This window comes from Hylobates moloch, unplaced genomic scaffold (genome assembly GCF_009828535.3).
Source record: "Hylobates moloch isolate HMO894 unplaced genomic scaffold, HMol_V3 SCAFFOLD_1, whole genome shotgun sequence".
NCBI classification, from domain to species: Eukaryota; Metazoa; Chordata; class Mammalia; order Primates; family Hylobatidae; genus Hylobates; species Hylobates moloch.
The window spans coordinates 40,946,858-40,962,869 of NW_026652276.1; the positions used below are offsets into that span (position 1 = coordinate 40,946,858).

The 16,012-nt window shown below is 43.4% G+C and overlaps 2 protein-coding genes across 4 annotated transcripts in view; both read right to left on the reverse strand.

Moving 5' to 3' along the window:
* CASP8 (caspase 8) overlaps positions 1-3,974 on the reverse strand; it is a 51,942-nt gene extending 47,968 nt beyond the window's left edge. The window contains exons 1-2 of one of the 2 annotated variants that reach the window (XM_032754968.2): positions 3,915-3,974; positions 3,357-3,453 (exon numbers count right to left, since the gene is read on the reverse strand). The gene's annotated coding sequence lies outside the window, so the exon portion shown is untranslated. Of the gene's footprint in view, positions 1-3,356; positions 3,454-3,846 lie in introns of both variants that reach the window. The other variant, XM_032754967.2, reaches the window with a different exon arrangement.
* Positions 3,975-10,529: 6,555 nt separating this feature from the next.
* CASP10 (caspase 10) overlaps positions 10,530-16,012 on the reverse strand; it is a 37,889-nt gene continuing 32,406 nt past the window's right edge. For both annotated transcript variants that reach the window (XM_032754984.2, XM_032754983.2), the window contains exon 10: positions 10,530-14,344. In XM_032754984.2, coding sequence (XP_032610875.1) covers positions 14,191-14,344 — 154 coding nt within the window. In that variant the 3' untranslated portion in view covers positions 10,530-14,190. The remainder of the gene's footprint in view (positions 14,345-16,012) is intronic.

Consider the following 16,012-nt stretch of genomic DNA (forward strand, 5'->3'; position numbering starts at 1 on the left):
TTTTCTATTTTTCCTCCGGGACCTTGCTGGACTTTTTTTTTCTTTTTTTTTTTTTTTACTCTGAAGATCTACTGGAGAGATGTTCTCATAAAGATAGAGAAAAGGGTCTGGACAAGGTGGCTCACGCCTGTAATTCCAGCACTTTGGGAAGCCGAGGCAGGCAGATCACTTGAGGTCAAAAGTTTGAGACCAGCCTGGCCAACATGTTGAAACCCCATCTCTACTAAAAATACAAAAATTATCTGGGCAAGGTGGCAGGCATCTGTAATCCCAGCTACTCAGGAGGCTGAGGTGGGAGAATCTTTTGAACCTGGGAAGCAGAGGTTGCAGTGTGCCAAGAACGCGCCACTGCACTCCAGCCTGGATGACAGAGCAAGACTCTGTAAAAAAAAAAAAAAAAAAAATAGAGAGAAAAGGGTCATACTGGGGAAAAGGAACAAACACAGACACACTGAAAAGAATCCAAATGGTTAAGAATATGACAAAGAGAATCAGAGACTATGAAGATTTAATTTGGGGGTGTGGGGATAGAAATAATTTGACACTGCTTTTCGGCTAAATTTATTCTTTACTTGAAAACTTCCGTCTCAGGCACAGTGGCTCACACCTGTCATCTCAGCACTTTGGGCAGCCGAGGCAGATGGATAGCTTGAACCCAGGAGTTCAAGACAAGCCTAGGAAACATGATGAAACTCCATCTCTACAAAAAATGCAAAAATTAACTAGGTGCAGTGGTGCGCACCTATAGTCCAGCTACTCGCAGATGGGGAGAATCACTTGAGCCTGGGAGGTTGAGTCTGCAGTGGGGCAAGGGTTCAGTAAGCCGAGGTCACACCACTGCACTCCAGCCTGGGCGACAGAGCCAAACTCTGTGTCTAAAAAAAGACTTTTTAATAGAATTTTCATGTTGGCTTGCTGCCCTCTGGTGGGATTATTAGGGTTTATCACAAACACTGTGGAATTCACTCTGGCAATGACCACTAACACAAAATACCGATGGTTCTTGGGCATAACTCTCCCCCTGGGGAGGCAGATCCTTGACTCCATGGAGTCAGGAATTTGTTATTGGCCTGGACAACAGAAACGTGTCTGGAAAATCCCCAAATATTTGGAAACGAAATAACACAACTCTAAAAAACCCATGGGTCAAAAAAGAAATCAAAAGGAAACTATGTAGTATTGAATTAAATTAAAATCAAAACAAAATATCAAAATGCATGGGATGCCGCTAAAGCAAGGCTAGGAGAAAATTTACAGAACTAAATGCCTAAAAGGAGCAAGGGTGGGGAGGGGCAGGAGGACAGGATTCAAGAGGGCATGCGAAATATTTTGGAGGTAATATATATGTTCACTATCCTGACTGCGGTGATAGTTCCACCCATATATATACAGTCATACGTCACTTAATGACAGGCATAAGTTCCGAGAAAAGCATCGTCAGTGATTTCATCATTATGCCAACATCATAGAATGTACTTACGCAAAACCTAGATAGTATAGCCTACTACACACCTAGGCTATATGGTCTAGACTCTTACTCCTAAGATGCAGACCTACAAAGCATGTTACTGTATTGAATATTGTAGGCAATTGTAACACAATGGTAAGTATTTGCATATCTAAATATGTCTAAACATAGAAATGGTACAGTAAAAATACAGTATTATAATCTTATGAGACCACCATCATATATGTGGTCTGTCATTGACTGAAATGGCACATGAATATATATATGAGTGTGTCTATATGACTGTCATATATTTGTCATACATATGTCAAAATTTATCAAATTATATACTTTCTATGCCATTTGTTGTATATCAGTCGTATCTCAGTAAAGCTGTTTTAAACAACATGTGGCTGCACTATTAGGTAGTACAACTCAAGTGCAATCACTAAGAGAATACTAAAAGCATGTACAATTAACAAGCTAATAAAGGAGTAAGGTGAACTTTCTAAAGTTACTTAATTCGTCTAAAAGAAATCAAGAAAGTAAAGTTAATTGATGCCACAAATAAAAAACAACTGGAAATATAGTAGATTTTAGCCCAATTATATTGACAATTACATTAAATGAAAATGGACTAAATACTATAATTTTAAGAAAAGTACTTTCCAGAATACATTTTTCTATAATAAAAGAAAAACTTGAACAATACACCACTTATGGCAGACACATTTCAAGTATAAGAACATAGAAACACTGAAAGTATAAGGATGGAAAAAGATGTACCAACTGATATCATTATACTAATATCACATAAGGCAGACATAAAGGAAAAATGATCCTAATTTAAAATGAGAAATTGACAATCCACAGTCATAGTGTAAGATTTTTATGTTCCCTTCTCGATAATGGGTAAGAAAGACAGACAAGCAGTAGAGTTATACAAGATTTGAACAACACAATTAACCTTGACTTAAATAACATAAAATCTTGACCTAAGTAACATAAAATCAATTATGTTAGTGCCTTTCTTTCCTCATTCATAGTCACTATAATAATGACTCCTGCATGTGAAGGTTATTATGAGAATCAAATGAGTTAATACATGCAAGTTCTTAGAACAACTCCTGGCATGCAGAGTAAATTCATAATAAGTAGGAACTTAGCCAAGAAATAAAAGCGTAAGTATATTGCTTTCATATAGTGGTCACATTATATAAAAATACATAAATTTTTATAACGTGGTCATATTATCTAAAAATGTGAAATTAGCCGGGTGCAGTGGCTCACGCCTGTAATCCCAGCACTTTGGGAGGCCAAGGTGGGTAGATCACTTGGGGCCAGAAGTTTGAGACCAGCCTGGCCAACATGGTGAGACCCCCATCTCTACTCAAAATACAAAAAAAAAAATTAGCCAGGCATGGAGGCAGGTGCCTGTAATCCCAGCTACTCAGGAGGCTGAGACACGAGAATCACCTGAACCCTGGAGGCGCAGATTGCAGTGAGCTGAGATCGCGCCACTGCACTCCAGGCCGGGCAACAGAGCAAGACTCCCTCTCAAAAAAATAAAAATAAAAAAGAATAACTTTTCACTATGTGAGCCACTGTCCTTTAGTGCATAATGTCTGCGTACTACCCAGCATCCCCTGCGGCTCCTCCACAGTTGTGGGGTCCCGCACTATAGGAAGACAATGCATTTTAGCTCAGAGTACAGGTCTCAGAAACTTGGCTAAATACTTCCCCGATCCACTCATACCAGTGTACAGGGAACAATAATGGATTAATAACCAAAGAGAGGGCAGGAAGGTCCCAACTGGCATCTGCTCCACTCGGCCCACTAGTGTCTAGATAGTAATAGTGTTCACCACTTCTCTTTCCCCCAAACCTCCTCTGGAAATTCCAGGCTTACCTCAATATTCCCAAGGTTCAAGTGACCAACTCAAGGGCTCAGGCGGCCAAGGCCCAACCTCACGTGCCCAGAAAGTGGACGCACCCAGGCGCTGCTCCTGGAAGGAAGGAGAAATTTCGGTGAGTAGAAGCCAATGTCAGCCTCTCTGGCTGGGCCCTCCTTCTATTGATGTCTTGACCTGCAGCCCACAGCCTCTGGGCAAGGAACTAAAGCCGTTTTGAGCCAGCAGGGTCAGACTTCTAGAAGCAGCCAGCTAAGGTAAAATATCTGTCTTTTACTCCCTGGAAAGCAGTCTGGAGAGGTGGAACCAGCCTAGACTTCAGTATCAGACAGATCTGGATTCAAATCCCGGCTCTGCCTCTCGCTTGCTGAGGAATCTAAACCCCTCCTTTTGCTTCACCCAGCCTCCATCTTTTCACGTGGAAAAGAACTGCTTGGTAAGGTTGCTGTGGGGAGTGAATAAAGCAATATACGTAGTGCTTAATCTCACAGACAGCAGATGCTCCAGAAATGCTAATTCTCTTGCCTACTGGTATTCCTCAGGCAGCCACCAGTCACCTTCTTCTGAAGCTGTTAGCGGGGTACAGGCAGGCAGGAAGCTCAGTCTGAACAACCAGCCTTCAGACCAGCTCAGACACAAGGTGAAACAGAAACCAACAGCTCAGAGTACGTGACTTACCTCCTCCAAACCTTTGCTCCAACCACTGCCACGCCCCAGGGAACGCCCTCCCAGTCTCCTCCCACCCACTGCGGAGAGTGCTCACATTCTCCACCATTTATCACACACTTGTTTCTCACTTCCTGGCCCTGTGAGTTGTCGTTTATTAACTAGTTTATTTTCTTCTTTGAAAAATAAGTTTTTTAAAAAATATACCTTATCTATGCACACAAAGCAGTCCCCCAGTTCATGAATGGATATACTTGTGGTTTGTATTTGCGTTTTAATTACTAAGCAATCTGGCTCATCCGTTTGTGCAAAGCATTTTCTTAGGTTACAGTGTAGGAAACTGTATTAGCTCATCCTAGCACTGTTATAAAGACATACCTAAGACTGGATAATTTATAATGAAAAGAAGTTTAACTGGCTCACAGTTCCACAGGCTGTACAGGAAGCACAGTGACATCTGCTTCTGGGGAAGCCTCACTGTATTTATTTATTTGAAGGACTGATTTTTTTACAAAGTGAAAACTTCTCCCATGGCCTCTTCAATGCTTCCTTGAGGTCCCCGCTGTTAACATTTTGATTCTTTCAGACTTTTTTCTAGGCTTATAAAGCCATAGTAATTCTTGCTCTGCCACTTACTAGCTGCGTGACCTTGGGCAAGTTACTTAACGTCTCAGTGCCTTCCTTGGCTCATTCATAAAGTAGCTATAATGATTCCTGCATGTGAAGGTTATTATGAGAACAAAATGAGTTAATACATGCAAAATACTTAGCTCCTGGCATGCAGAGTAAAGACATAAATACATAATAAGTAGGAATGTCGTTTTATATACAGAGAGAGAAAGAGAGACATCACATATACCATTTTGTTTACAAAAGCAGGGTAAGTATACTGTGCCAGTATCAATCATTGTGCTGTATCTGAGCTCCAAGTCCACTCAGTTTTGTTTGGTGACACCGAGCTACATCCCATACATAAAAAGATCTCCTTTGCCAGCCGGCACAATTTTACCGGCTTTGTCAGTAGAGGGCGCCAGAAGGACGGTGCAAGGCCTAGCAGAGGACTGGATTTCTCTTCCGGGTTCTGGTGCTTCTCTTCCTGCTTTTAACGCCATGACTGCCAGCAGCTTGTAGAACCAGTGGTGCTCACCTTCAGGGAACTTTGGCAGCCTCCCAGCGGGCAGCTTCCTGCTCACCAGCCGGGGCTTGCTGACTGCAGACAGCTTGAGTGCTCTTGTACCTTTAGCAGTTAGCCTTCTTTTACTAGTTAATAATTCTTCCTATTACATTTTCCCTTTCAAATTACTGGTGTGCTTTCCATCTCTAACTGGACCCTAACTTTTAGCTCATGCCTAGTATCTATCAGATAGCTTGTAAAATTTATTTATCCATTCCCCTATTGAAGGGAATGTGAGTATTATAGTTTCCAGTTTTAGGCTGTTATACACTGTGCAGTAGTGAACATGTGTTTTTCATCCACACGACTGTTTTTGAAGGAAAAAAAATCCTGGAAGAGGAATAAATTGCTCTGCCATAGGGTTATGCATTTAAGTCTTTGAAAAATGTGAAATTGCTCTCCCTATAAGGTTACACCAATTTATATTTCCAAAAGTAGGTGAAAGTGCCCACTTCCCCACGCCCTCACCAATCATTATTTTTCTTTAACATTTACTAATCTTAGGGGTAGTGTCTCATTGTTTTAGTTTGTTTTGTGCAATTACTAAGGAGATTGAACATTTTTTCATAACTTCATTGTCAATTTTTATTTTTTCTGTGAAACACATTGCTCATATCCCTTATTCATTTTTTAGTTGGATTGTCACTTTTTTCTAATTCATAGAAATTCTTCGTTGATTTATTCCTAAAAGTGTGTGTAGTTTTACAGATTTTATTAAGGGCCTTCATTCTTAGTTATGTAGCGAATATTCTCCTCTGATTCATTTCATGTCTTTTTTTATGTGATAAAATACACATAACATAAAAGTTACCATTTTCATCATTTTAAGTGTACAGTTCAGTAACATTAAGTACATTAATACTGATGTGTAACCACCACTCATCTCCAAAACATCTTCATCTTCCTAACCTTCATTGTATGTCTTTAAATTCATTCTTTGTGTCTTATATTATACAAAAGTTTTACATTTTTATCTATTCTAATTTATCAACCTTTTCCTTTATGACTTCTGGCTTTTACATCTTGTGTAGGGAAATTTTTGCTGGTGCTGTATTTTCTATACTTTCTTTTAATACCTTTCTAGACTTGTTTTAACATTTATCTCTTTAAGCCATTTGGCATTTTTGTGCTGGTATGCATGGTCTGAGGTGGGCTTCTGACTTTACTTTCTTGCAGGTGGGGACCCGATTATCCTAACACCTTTTTTAAAAAATCCATGTTTTCGCCTGGTGCAGTGGCTCACGCTTGTAATCCCAGCACTTTGGGAGGCCAAGGCAGGCGGATCACGAGGTCAGGAGATCGAGACCACCCTGGCTAACACAGTGAAACCCCGTCTCTACTAAAAATACAAAAAATTAGCCGGGCGTGGTGGTGGGTGCCTGTAGTCCCAGCTACTCGGGAGGCTGAGGCAGGAGAATCGCTTGAACCTGGGAGGCAGAGGTTGCAGTGAGCCGAGATCACGCCACTGCACTCCAGCCTGGGTGACAGAGCGAGACTCATCTCAAAAAAGAAAAGGCCGGGCACGGTGGCTCATGCCTATAATCCCAGCACTTTGGGAGGCCAAGGTGAGTGGATCACGAGGTCAGGGGTTCGAGACCAGCCTGACCAACATGGTGAAACCCTGTCTCTACTAAAAAAAATACCAAAAAATTAGCTGGGCGTGGTGGCGGGCACCTGTAATCCCAGCTACTCAGGAGGCTGAGGCAGGAGAATTGCTTGAACCCAGGAGGCAGAGGTTGCAGTGAGCTGAGATCGTGCCACTGCACTCCAGCCTGGGCAACAGAGCAAGGCTCTGTCTCAAAAAAGATAGTGTCTCGAAAAAAAAGAAAAAAATCCATCTTTTTTTAATTATTTTATTATGTCACTTTTGCCAAAAAGTACCTGCCTTCTCTCCCAAAGCAGATTATCATTTCCTAGAAGGGAGGGACGTTTCTTGTATCCATAAGTTCTCTCCTGACCTGGCAGATAGTACATGTTATACATGTTGGTTGGTGGTATGACTGATAGGAAGCTGAATGAGAACTAGCACATTTTTAACGAAGCAAAGCAGCAGGTATCAGAACTCAGAATCAGATAAAAGCTGTCCCCCAATTCATGAATGGATATGCTTGTGGTTTGTATTTACATTTTAATTACTAAGCAATCTGTCTCATCCCTTTGTGCAAAGCATTGTCTTAGGTTACAGTGCAGGAAACTGTATTAGCTCATCCTCACACTGTTACAAAGAAATACCTAAGACTGGATAATTCATAAGGAAAAGAGGTTTAATTGGCTCACAGTTCCACAGGCTGTACAGGAAGCATAGTGGCATCTGCTTCTGGGGAAGCCTCAGAGAGCTTTTATTCATGGCAGAAGGCAAAGCAAGGGCAGGCACCTTACATGGCAGGAACAGGACCAAGAGAGTGGAGAGGTGCCACACACTTTTAAACAACCAGATCTCATGAGAGCTCTATCACAAGAACAGCACCGAAGGCATGGTGCTAACCCATTCATGAAGGATCCATCCCCATGATCCAATCACCTCCACCAGGCCCCAGCTCTGACACTGGGGATTACCTTGACATGTGATTTGGGCAGGGACACACATCCAAACCATATCAGAAACAGAGGATGGGTAAGATATTGTTTCTGCTCTTATGAAGTTTGTGATCCCTAAATGCCCATCCCTAAGGTGCTAGTTGGAGCACTGATGATCCATACATTCAGTGGAGCTGTAGCAGTCATGAAAAGGATCAAGCAGATCTATATGTTCTGTTGCCCAGGCTGGAGTGCAATAGAGCGATCTCGGCTCACTGCAACCTCCGCCTCCCAGGTTCAAGCGATTCTCCTGCCTCAGCCTCCCTAGTAGCTGAGATTACAGGCATGTGCCACCACGCCTAGCTAATTTTGTATTTTTAGTAGAGATAGGGTTTCTCCACGTTGATCAGGCTGGTCTCAAACTCCTGACGTCAAGTGATCCGCCCGCCTTGGCCTCCCAAAGTGCTGGGATTACAGGCATGAGCCACCCACCTGGCTCCAAGATATGTTAAATGAGCTAACCAAGGTGCAAAACAGTCTGCTAGTGTTTGTGGGGGGAAAATGAGGGAAGGACACAAATACACATATGCTTATCTCTGAAAGAATATTCAAAACAGCCGGGCGCGGTGGCTCAAGCCTGTAATCCCAGCACTTTGGGAGGCTGAGGCGGGCGGATCACGAGGTCAGGAGATCGAGACCATCCTGGCTAACACGGTGAAACCCCGTCTCTACTAAAAACACAAAAAATTAGCCGGGCGTGTTGGCGGGCGCCTGTAGTCCCAGCTACTCGGGAGGCTGAGGCAGGAGAATGGCGTGAACCCAGGAGGTGGAGGTTGCAGTGAGCCGAGATCGCGCCACTGCACTCCAGCCTGGGGGACAGAGAAAGACTCCGTCTCAAAAAAAAAAAAAAAAAAAAGAATATTCAAAACATTAGAAACAATAATTATCTCCATAAAAGGCACTGAAGTTTTGGGGGACAGTGTGAAATTCACTTTTCCCATGGACCATTTGTTTAAATTGTTTAACCATCTGCTTGTAGTTCTATTTCTAAATAAAGAAAATGGGAATTTTAGAAGTATGTTTACGATGAAACAAGAAAGATGACACAGGTACACGTGAAACAGTAGGGGAACAGAAGAGTGCCAAGTTCAGAAGTATCAACTTTGTGACTCCAGAATAGCAAGATGGTGCTGTAAAGGGAGGTTTCCGTCTTGCTGTAGGGCGTTGTCAATCTCAGGCGATGTGGCTGGAGGGCAGGCAGAAGGAAGCCTCTGGAAAGAACTAGGAAACGCTGCTCCACCTGTGCATGGGGGTCAAGATGTCTGTGCAGAGATGGCCATGGGCAGGGAGGTTGCTGAGATCTGAGTCTGTTTAGCGCCGCACACTGTTCTCTTCCTGCCCCGATTTCTACTGTCTTTTCCAGAAATTTCAACAATCTACTGAGCACAAAGAGAAATAAAAGGGGAACTTTGACTGAGTGGTTTTTCACACACAGGGACCTGGAGAGGCTGGACACCGGCATAGCTTTTTTATGGGCAGCTGTACTTTCAATTCCTGGCAGAATGACTCATATTTCTCATCAGTAATGGAGCAGTCTATTTTTTTATTTGTTTACAATCTTCAAGATAAACCAAGCCCATTTCTCACAGGCCTGGAACTGTTGATAAAGTTGGCTTGTCGTTGATGGTTCAAGATGGTAACTCAAGTGGAGAGGCCGTGGCTCCTATCTCCAAGACTACTTAGTTTCTCTGGGCCTTGATTTTCTGATCTGTAAAATGGGAACTAAAACACCTCTACATCACTCTCACGAACATTTTTAGCAGCAACAGGTGGCTAAACCCAAGGGCTGGAATTGTTAATTTGGCAGCAGCAAGAAGCCCCAGGCCAAAACTGGCTCACTGTGCCCTTGCAGTGTGGCCAGACTGAGCCTTCAGAAAGGCATGAGTGGTAGGGGTGAAGATTCTTACTCTCTCATGCCTTCTGCCCTAGTGGAAGGATCCTTCCAAACTTTCTAAGGAATTTTTTTTTTTTAGAGGGAGTCTCGCTGTGTCGCCTAGGTTGGAGTGTAGTGTCACTGGCACGATCTCAGCTTACTGCAACCTCCACCTCTCAGGTTCAAGCTATTCTTGTACCTCAGCCTACTGAGTAGCTGGGACTACAGGCATACATCACTACACCCGGCTAATTTTTGTATTTTTAGTACAGACAGGGTTTCATCATGTTGGCCAGGCTGGTCTGATACTCCTGGCCTCAAGTGATCTGCCTGCCTTGGCCTTCCAAAGAGCTGGGATTACAGATGTGAGCCACCATGCCCTGCCTCTAAAGATCTTTTTGAAGGTTCTTCAAATGGTGAAATAGCAGCCTGATCCAATAGAGTGCTGAGCTTCTAATTGTGCATTCTGAGTGGAGGAATGCCAGCAGCAATTTGGGCGTTGTGGGTGTCATGGTCAAGATGACTGATTCTGTAGAGGAACCCCTTACGCTGATTTGTTAGAAACCGGTTTAGGGGCCGGGAGCGGTGGCTCACACCTGTAATCTCAGCACTTTGGGAGACCGAGACGGGCAGATCACAAGGTCAGGAGATCAACACCATCCTGGCTAACACAGTGAAACCCCGTCTCCACTAAAAATACAAAAAAACAGCTGGGCATGGTGGCAGGCGCCTGTAGTCTTAGCTACTTGGGAGGCTGAGGCAGGAGAATGGCATGCAGTGAGCCGGTTGCCATGATCCAGCCTGGCAACAGAGATCGTCTCAAAAAAAAGAAACTTAAGTCCTGCTGTTTCTGTTGAAGTTACAACCAGAAGACCCTACCACCTAAAGGCCTTTATATGCACCTCAGCACAGTTAGATTTAAATAGATGCACACATACACATTCTTTTCCGTCTTCCCAACAGCTAATGTTTTCTCTACAGACAAGGCTGAAAAAAGCTAGCTTGATTTAGTTAGTGTATCTGAGCAAAGGAATCCTAGGACCAAATGGAAATGCAGGGCTTTGATCTCCAGACCCTTTGCTCTTTCCTCGGTACCTCACCATCCTTCACTTGCCTTCACATGTCAGTTCTGCCAACTGGACAAAGACTGTAACCACTAGATTTTAGCCCTGACTGTTATGAACACGGTTTTGGGAGATCATCCTGACACATGTGTAAGAATTAAAGAAAGAGGAAAGAAACATGAAAGGTGGCTTGACAGCCAAGGACAGGTTTATTTTAGAGAAAACAAATTTGAAAGGGGCTTCTGGCCGAGTTAGGTCAGAGCCCACTCACTTACAGACTAAGAGTTTTTAAGGATTTAGGGTAGGAGAGTTTATCAGAGGCTTGGATTGCTTCTATGTCTCTTTCCTGTGTTTATCTGGGAGGGAGAGTTGTGTGTCCATTCCCATACAATATTTCTGCAGCTGTAGGTATACCCCGCCCCCCTCCAGTCTGCTTTTAGCTTCCCTATCTTAGTGCACCTGAAGGGAAAGGAATGTGCTTATTAAGGCCCATTGTTTTACTGGAACCCATTGTATGAAGGCAAAGTTTGGCAGTTACCCAAGAGACTTCCCCCCGCCCCACCTCCCTCTGTGCCAGAGCTGTCTTATCTGTATTTTACTCTCTTCTCTTTCTGGCTGCTTGCTGTTAGAAGAGAAGTGATTTCCTTGAAATGCATGAGGCTAGAAAGGGAACTGGAACTTAAAGTGGCGGTGTTTGTCCAAGATGACGGTGCTCCTGCCCTGTCAATATGGATTAGACATTCCCTCTGTCAAGCTACATTCAAATCCACGTGACAATCAGAGACATCAGAACAGTGTTCTTGTGAATATTCTTATAACAAATTTACTGTACATGAATTTGACTTTCACATAAATAATTATAAATGCAGGCACCACTGAGAGTTGTCGTTCTTCATTCCTTGACATTTTTTTATGAGCATTCATATATCAAATGAAACACTCCTAATGCCCTTCCACGCCCTAAGGCATTCCAGTTCACCTGGCTGAAGTCAAATCCAGTAAATGAGGACTGCGAGCAGGTTGTTCACATCCCCAGGCCTCAGCTGCCTCATCTATAAATGAAGGCGTTAACCACAGGACTTTGGATCTCCCTCTGAGGGCTCGCCTTCAAGGATTCAAAATACAGTTCCAGGAATTAACAAAGAAAAAGTTCCTCTAGAAATTGAAAAAAAAAAAAAAGCTCAAGTACATAAAAATGTTCAAAATCTTAATGAAGAAAGCATCAAGGCGTCCTTACAGAACCACTCCCTTCAGGCAAGCCAGACATCTCCTCTGCCAAGAAGAGCCCAGTGATCCTGAGAACAGCTTCAGTTCTCAGAACAGAACAGCCTCTCTCCTCATCCCTCGGGCCAGAGGAGCAAAGTGTAGTAGCAGTGACAAGGTGGGGACTGTCCACTGCAGTCTACTGCATCTGCCAGCCCTGAGGACATCTGGCCAAGAGAAAGGTGCTGGCCTGTAGACTGAGTCCTGATTCAAGCTTTGCCTGAAGCCAGTGCTATCCACTCCTGGGTTTCCATGTGAAAAAGGCAATAAATTCCCTTCTATGCTTCAGTCAATTTGAATTGGGTGTTCTGTCAATGGCACCTGAAAGGTTCCAACCCCAACACTGAATTTTTTTTTTTTTAAATAAGGTCTCGCCCTGTTGCCCAAGCTGGAGTGCAGCTGTGTGATCTTGGCTCACCGCAGCCTCTGCCTCCTGGATTCAAGAGATTCTCCTGTCTCAGCCTCCCGAGTAGCTGGGATTACAGGTGCTTGCCACCACACCTGGCTAATTTTTGTGTTTTTAGTAGTGACGAGGTTTTGCTGCATTGGCCACGCTGGTCTCGAACTCCTGACCTCAAGTGATCTGCCTATCTCGGCCTCCCAAGGTACTGGGATTACAGGCATGAGCCACCGCACCCAGTCCAACATGGAATATGACATCAGGTTGTAAAGTTTCTGCTTGCAGAGCAGCTGAGCGTAAATGAGCCATCATCTTCCTACAGGGAAACCTGTCTCTAACCAAATAAAAACTTCCTACGTGAGCACCTTCCTCATACAAACGCAGGAAATGGGCCTGGCATAGACCAAATTTTCACCTCACTAGATGTGCAGAAGAGAAGTCTTAGGAAGGGGGAGATCAGAGAGAGAGGGTGGGTGGACTGTGACCTCATTGTCCAACGTTCAAGGCTGTGCAGAGGGGACACAGAATTATAACTAAGGGGTAGTTGTCTAGAGAGGCAATCTAAGCTCAGTCTAGGCTAAGAACATGGTTCTTTGAACACCAAGGAACCTTAAAATGTACCTGGTCCCCAGGCCAGGCACAGTATTTCATGCCTGTAGTCCCAGAACTTTGAGAAGCTGAGGTGGGAGGATCGCTTGAGCCCAGGAGTTTCAGACCAGCTTAGACAACGTAGTGAAACTCCATCTCTACAAAAAAATACGAAAGTTAGCTGTGCATGAACACACACCTGTAGTCTCAGTTACTTGGGAGGCTGAGGTGGGAGGATCGCTTGAACGTGGGAGGTCAAGGCTGCAGTGAACAGTGATCCCACCACTGCACTCCAGCCCAGGTGATGGAGCAACTCTGTCTCAAAAAAAAAGTACTTGCACAAACCAAAGCCAATTACTCTCTCTTCAGGGTAGACATCCAAAACCAAGGCTACAATCCAAGTCTTCGCGGTGCCTCACGCCTGTAATCCCAGCACTTTGGGAGGCCAAGGTGGGTGGATCATGAAGTCAGGAGATCAAGACCATCCTGGCTAACTTGGTGAAACCCCGTCTCTACTAAAAATACAAAAAAAAAAAAAAATAGCCGGGCGTAGTGGCGGGCGCCTGTAGTCCCAGCTACTCAGGAGGCTGAGGCAGGAGAATGGCATGAACCCGGGAGGTGGAGCTTGCAGTGAACTGAGATGGCACCACTGCACTACAGCCTGGGCAACAGAGTGAGGCTCCATCTCAAAAAAAAACAAAAAAAAAACAAAAAAACAAAAAATGAAAGTTTTCTGGCCAGGTGTGGTGGCTCATGCCTATAATCCCAGTATTTTGGGGACAGAGGTGGGAGGATCACTTGGGCCTAGGAGTCTGAGACCAGCCTGTGCAACAAAGTGAGATCCCTCCATCTCTACAAAAAAATAAAGAATAAAAAATATCCAGGCATGGTGGTACACACCTGTGGTTCCAGCTACTTGGGAAGCTGAGGTGGGAGGATAGCTTGAGCCCGGGAGGTCGAGACTACAGTGAGCCATGATTGCGCCCCTGCACTCCAGTCTGGGTGACAGAATGAGACTGTCTCCAAAAAAAAGGAAGTAAAAAAGAAAGTTTTCTAACATTTAGACTTGTCAAAAGAAAAAGAAAATCAGAATTGACTGTATCAGAAAACAGGGTGTTTCCTGTTTCTAGAATGACAGGTGGAGACCACCGATTCCTGTGCTGGGCAGGAGGCTGGAGGATACAGCCAAAGATTCGTTTGAGGTCTCAGAACCAACAAAAACTCTCTGCTATAATGAAAGTGCATCCAGGGGCACGGGGAATACTAGTTTTTTCCTTAGTGTGAAAGCAGGCTGGGGCATCTGTTTCTTTGTTCCCTGTTTGTCCACTCGCCGACTCACATCATCATTGACAGCAGTGAGGATGGATAAGATGTCTTCACATCTGCAACAAAGAAGAAAACAAAATTTTTTTTTACAGAGTCTCACTCTGTCGCCCAGGCTGGAGTGCAGTGGTGCGATCTCAGCTCACTGCAGCCTCCAGCTCATGGATGCAAGTGATTCTCATGCCTCAGCCTCCCGAGTAGCTGGGATTACAGGTGCCTGCCACCACACTCGGCTAATTAGTAAAGACAGGCTTTCACCATATTGCTTGCCCAGGCTGGTCTTAAACCCCTGACCTCAGGTGATCTGCCTACCTCAGCCTCCCAAAGTGCTGGGATTACAGGCATGAGCCACTGTGCCTGGCCCAGAGAAGAAACTTTTTTCAATCAGGAGGTAGAAACCACACACCAGGTCTTAGAAAAGACACCAGGTACCATGTACCAGGTCTTAGATCAACAAATATGCAGCAGATGCCACAGATACCAACAATGCCCTCTCTATCTCTAGTCTTGGGAGAGATACAAAGATAAACATGACACAAGTCCTGAAGTTAAACACTTAGAATGCAGATATGAAACATTTACCGAGGATGGCATATACACAATATTCATAACACAAGGCAGAATGTGGTCAACACCAAATGAAAGGTCAAGGTTCCACTGCAAGTTCAGAGGAGAATGCACTTCTGGTTGGGAAGGAGAGAGAAGGCTTCATGCAGATGGTAGCATTCGAGCCTGGGCTTGCAGGACATATAGCATTTAGCAGAACATTCTCAGGGTGAGCAATACATATCACTGGAAGCAAGCACAGGTTCTGAAAACACGTTCAATTTTAAATTGTGGCTCCATCACTCATTCATTCTGTGCTCTTAGGCTGGTTACTCACTGCTCCATGCCTCGGTTTTCCCAGCTCTAAGATAGGAACCATAAAAGTCCCCATCTTAGGGGTTGCCGAGAGCATTAAAGGATGTATATTGGGTCAAGCACTTAGAACACTGGCTACACTGTTCTGTTGACCATCATTTTTAGTATTAGTGTGACTACTCTCATCCCCTCATCCTTACCATCACTATTTTTCAGGGAAGGGATGCAGGCCCTTACCTGCTGTCAATCCCTGCATCTTGCTTTGCACCTGCTCTCTAGTCCCAAATCTTCCTGTGTTTATTTCCTTTTTATCATTTAGTCTCACCTGAAATATTACCTCCACCAAGAAGCTATCATTATCCTGTTTTGATTTGTTCATGGCAGGGATCACTTCCTGAAATTGTCTCTTTTTGTTAGAGATAGGATCTCGCTCTGTTGCCCAGGCTAGAATGTGGTATTGCTATTGTAGCTCACTATAGCCTCAAACTTCCGGGCTTAAGCAATCCTCCCACTTCAGACTCCCTAATAGCTAGGACTACAGGTGCATGCCACCACACCTGGCTAATTTTTTCTTATTAATTTAAATATTATTTAAATTTAAATATTTAAATATTAAATAAATTTTAATGTTTAATAAAATTAAATAAATATTAAATATTTAAAAATTAAATATTTAAATTAACTTAAATATTATTTAAATTAATATTAAATAATAATTGAATACATGAAATTATTAAATAAATATTAAACAATTAAAATATTATTAATTTAAATATTAAACACTGAAAACTATAAAACATTGATGAAAGAAAGTGAAGAGGACACAAATAAAGGGAAAGATATCTCATGTTCATGGGTTAGAAGAA